This window comes from Nicrophorus vespilloides, unplaced genomic scaffold (genome assembly GCF_001412225.1).
Source record: "Nicrophorus vespilloides isolate i.1.1-1 unplaced genomic scaffold, Nicve_v1.0, whole genome shotgun sequence".
Classification (NCBI taxonomy): Eukaryota; Metazoa; Arthropoda; class Insecta; order Coleoptera; family Silphidae; genus Nicrophorus; species Nicrophorus vespilloides.
This window is the reverse complement of record NW_017097080.1, coordinates 1-4,006: the sequence shown is the minus strand read 5'-3', so window position 1 is coordinate 4,006 and position 4,006 is coordinate 1. Positions and strand designations below refer to the sequence as shown.

The 4,006-nt window shown below is 29.9% G+C and overlaps 1 protein-coding gene across 1 annotated transcript; it reads left to right on the top strand.

Annotated features, from left to right (window-relative positions):
* Positions 1-823: 823 nt before the first annotated feature.
* On the top strand, positions 824-1,969 carry LOC108558852 (zinc finger Ran-binding domain-containing protein 2). Its single transcript, XM_017915884.1, has 2 exons — positions 824-921; positions 978-1,969. Exon 2 carries the CDS (start codon positions 980-982, stop codon positions 1,622-1,624), a length of 645 nt encoding a protein of 214 aa, XP_017771373.1. The 5' UTR covers positions 824-921; positions 978-979; the 3' UTR covers positions 1,625-1,969.
* The last annotated feature ends 2,037 nt before the right edge of the window (positions 1,970-4,006 follow it).

The window sequence follows — 4,006 nt, the reverse complement described above, 5'->3', positions numbered from 1 at the left end:
AATTAAATAAACTTAAAAATAATTATTGGATTCATAATTTAAAATTAAAAAATCTAATTATATTTTTTTATTCAATTGCATTGGATTGGTAAACTTTGATGTGATCATTAACATTTTCATGTTCATCTATATTATTTAGCTATTACATAAAGAAATCAGTCTTGTCTCTGCTACCCTGTATGTGCTTAAGCATCACCTCTGCTTTGGATTGTTTTGTTTTTAGGTCTGTATTTCAAATTCACCACCACCGTATTGGATTTATTATATAAAAGTTTGAAAATTATGTAATTGATAATGTGCAGAGGTTGGTACCAATTGATTCATTATGATCTCATTTAATTTCAGAGATCTTGTCACAGATGGAGATATAGATGATAATATAAATCATCATTAGAATGACCATATTTCGTCTTTAATTATGATGATGATTAAAAGATGTCAGACAAAATTGATTTAACATTACGCAACAATTGTTACATCAACAGTTTAGGTAAACATAAAATGTATACAAAGTTTTATAATTTTGAAAGAGTATTGAATATTAAAAAAAAAAATCGTATTGGAATTATGTAGAAAATGTAAATACGGAAATTAAGTTCCAAAAATTGATATTATATAAATATAGGACTTCAATTAATTGAGTCTATTAATCTATAAGCATGTATGTACTATATTTAATTAACAAATTGCTTAATTAATCAATATAAATTGATTAAATTCGTCTTATTTTTTGTTAGAAATTTTAAAAATTCAAATGATAAGATGATTGCGCCATCGGTGGAGAAATAAGAGAATTACATAAGACTTGGTTCCCCTAGTTGGTTGGTAGTGTTTCGATATGTCAGTGTTGTGTTTATCAATTGCACAGCAAATATACAATAAAATTGAATTACTTTATTAAGTCCAATTGAAATTAATAAAGTAAGTATTGATGGAATGTGATGAGAGGCGTTTAAATACGCTGTGAATGTTTGTAGTTATGTCAGATGACGAGCTAACACCACCACCTCCACCATCCATCCGAGGGGCCAACATAGTTGCCTCAGAGGGTGACTGGACCTGCAGTGATTGCGAGAACGTCAACTTCGCCAGGAGGAACGCCTGCAACAGGTGCAGTAGACCGAGAACCCCAATTTTCCAAAGGAAAAAGAAGCTCGGTCAGGAGATAGGTAAACAGGCAGCAGAGAAGAGCAGAGGCCTGTTCAGTGCTGACGACTGGCAGTGTAATAAATGCGGTAACGTTAACTGGGCCAGAAGACAGCAATGCAACGTCTGCAATGCACCAAAATTTGGTGAAGTCGAGGAGAGGACAGGATTTGGTGGAGGTTACAATGACAGAGGTGTTGTGGAGTACAAAGATAGGCAGGAATCAGATGATGAGTATGACGAGTTCGGAAGGCGGAAAAAGAAGAGGGGTGAGGTTGGGTACAGGAGTCCAAGGGAGGAGGTGGAAGAGGATGTAGTAGAGAAAGTCAAAGCGGAGGAGGAAGAAGATGATGATGAAGAGGAGGACGATGATGGGGATTTATCCAAGTATGATTTGAGTGATTGGGGAGATTCTGCACCTAGCAGCCGGAAATCTAAGTCAAGATCTAGATCCAGATCACCATTGGGGAGAAACTGATCAATGGCAAAAGCACAGAAAAGAAACAACTTACAAATCTTTTGTACATAAGCTTCCACTGGTTTTTAAACATTTCATTGTTTATTTTTCATATTATTTTCTGTACGTTATTTTGTAAGCTTACATTTGTACTTAGCAATTGTAAATGAACCAAATATTTGCTAACGAAAAGTTTTTCTAATGAGACAGAGACATATCGAATATATTTATATACAAATATATTGTGGATTTGAGTGAATAGTCCGAGATTGGATTGATCGCAACCGATTTCACCGTAAATAATAGTTATGTTTAGATATTTTTTAATGAACGAGAAGCGGATTCAGAATACGCATGGAACACCATAATAATGATAATAGTTATACAAATAAACATGTGTAATATTTAAAGTTTTGTTGATTTTTAATGGACATTTTTTTTTAATGGGTCGCCCAATTATTGCCAATTCTATGTACATAAGTTACTATGTCGCACGGCAGAAAAATAAAATACGTTTATTTATTATCATTATTAATTGAAATATTTTAGGTGTTTATAATATTAACAAAGAAAAGTTGGAGAAAATATATATATATATTTATTATTTTATGTCTTATTCAAATTTTATAAGAGAAACAGATCATCCTGTATATAGTTTCGTTACATCTTTTTATTTGCTTTCCTATTAAATGAAAATAAAGTATATTTTATTTATAAATTGTTTATTATATGAAACAATCGCAGATTCGTAAACTAGATGAAAGAAATAAAAACTTTACCTAACAAGATTTTCGTTGTCTCCATAACAACGTATTTCATAATTGCTACTTGACATGTATCGTTTCATTAATAGATCCTTGGTAAACATTTGAAATATTCCAAGTGACTTGTCGAGTAAAGTCTATGTATGTCTTTACGTTGTTTGGTAAGTGTAGCAATTAACATACTTAAGATTTGTATAAAGTTAAAATATCTTCAAAGTTAATTGCTGCATTTAAATTTGGATCAAGAAAATATATATATATTATTTTATATCTTATTCAAATTTTATAAGATAAACAGATCATCCTGTATATAGTTTCGTCACATCTTTTTATTTGTTTTCCTATTAAATTAAAATAAAGTATATTTTATTTATAAATTGTTTATTATATTAAACAATCGCAGATTCGTAAACTAGATGAAAGAAATAAAAACTTTACCTTACAAGATTTTCGTTATCTCCATAACAACGTATTTCATAATTGCTACTTGACAAGTATCGTTTTATTAGTATATCCTTGGCAAACAATAGAACTATTCCAAGTGACTTCTCGAGTAAAGTATATGTATGTCTTTACGTTGTTTGGTAAGTGTAGCAATTAACAGACTTAAGATTCGTATAAAGTTCAAATATCTACAAAGTTAATTGCTGCAGTTAAATTAGGATCGAGAAACAGATCATCCTGTATATAGTTTCGTTACATCTTTTTATTTGCTTTCCTATTAAATGAAAATAAATTATATTTTATTTATAAATTGTCTATTATATGAAACAATCGTAGATTCGTAAACTAGATGAATGAAATAAAAACTTTACCTTACAAGATTTTCGTTGTCTCCATAACAACGTATTTCATAATTGCTACTTGACAAGTATCGTTTCATTAGTAGATCCCTAGCAAACAATTGAACTATTCCAAGTGACTTGTCGAGTATAGTCTATGTATGTCTTTACATTGTTTGGTAAGTGTAGCAATTAACAGACTTAAGATTTGTATAAAGTTCAAATATCTACAAAGTTAATTGCTGCAGTTAAATTAGGATCGAGAAACATAAGAGAAACAGATCATCCTGTATATAGTTTCGTCACATCTTTTTATTTGTTTTCCTATTAAATGAAAATAAATATATTTTATTTATAAATTGTTTATTATATGAAACAATCGCAGATTCGTAAACTAGATGAAAGAAATAAAAACTTTACCTTACAAGATTTTCGTTTCTCCATAACAACGTATTTCATAATTGCTACTTGACAAGTATCGTTTCATTAGTAGATCCTTGGCAAACAATTGAACTATTCCAAGTGACTTGTCGAGTAAAGTCTATGTATGTCTTTACGTTGTTTGGTAAGTGTAGCAATTAACAGACTTAAGATTGTATAAAGTTCAAATATCTACAAAGTTAATTGCTGCAGTTAAATTAGGATCGAGAAACATAAGAGAAACAGATCATCCTGTATATAGTTTCGTTACATCTTTTTATTTGCTTTCCTATTAAATGAAAATAAAGTATATTTTATTTATAAATTGTTTATTATATGAAACAATCGCAGATTCGTAAACTAGATGAAAGAAATAAAAACTTTACCTTACAAAGATTTTCGTTGTCTCCATAACAACGTATTTCATAATTGCTACT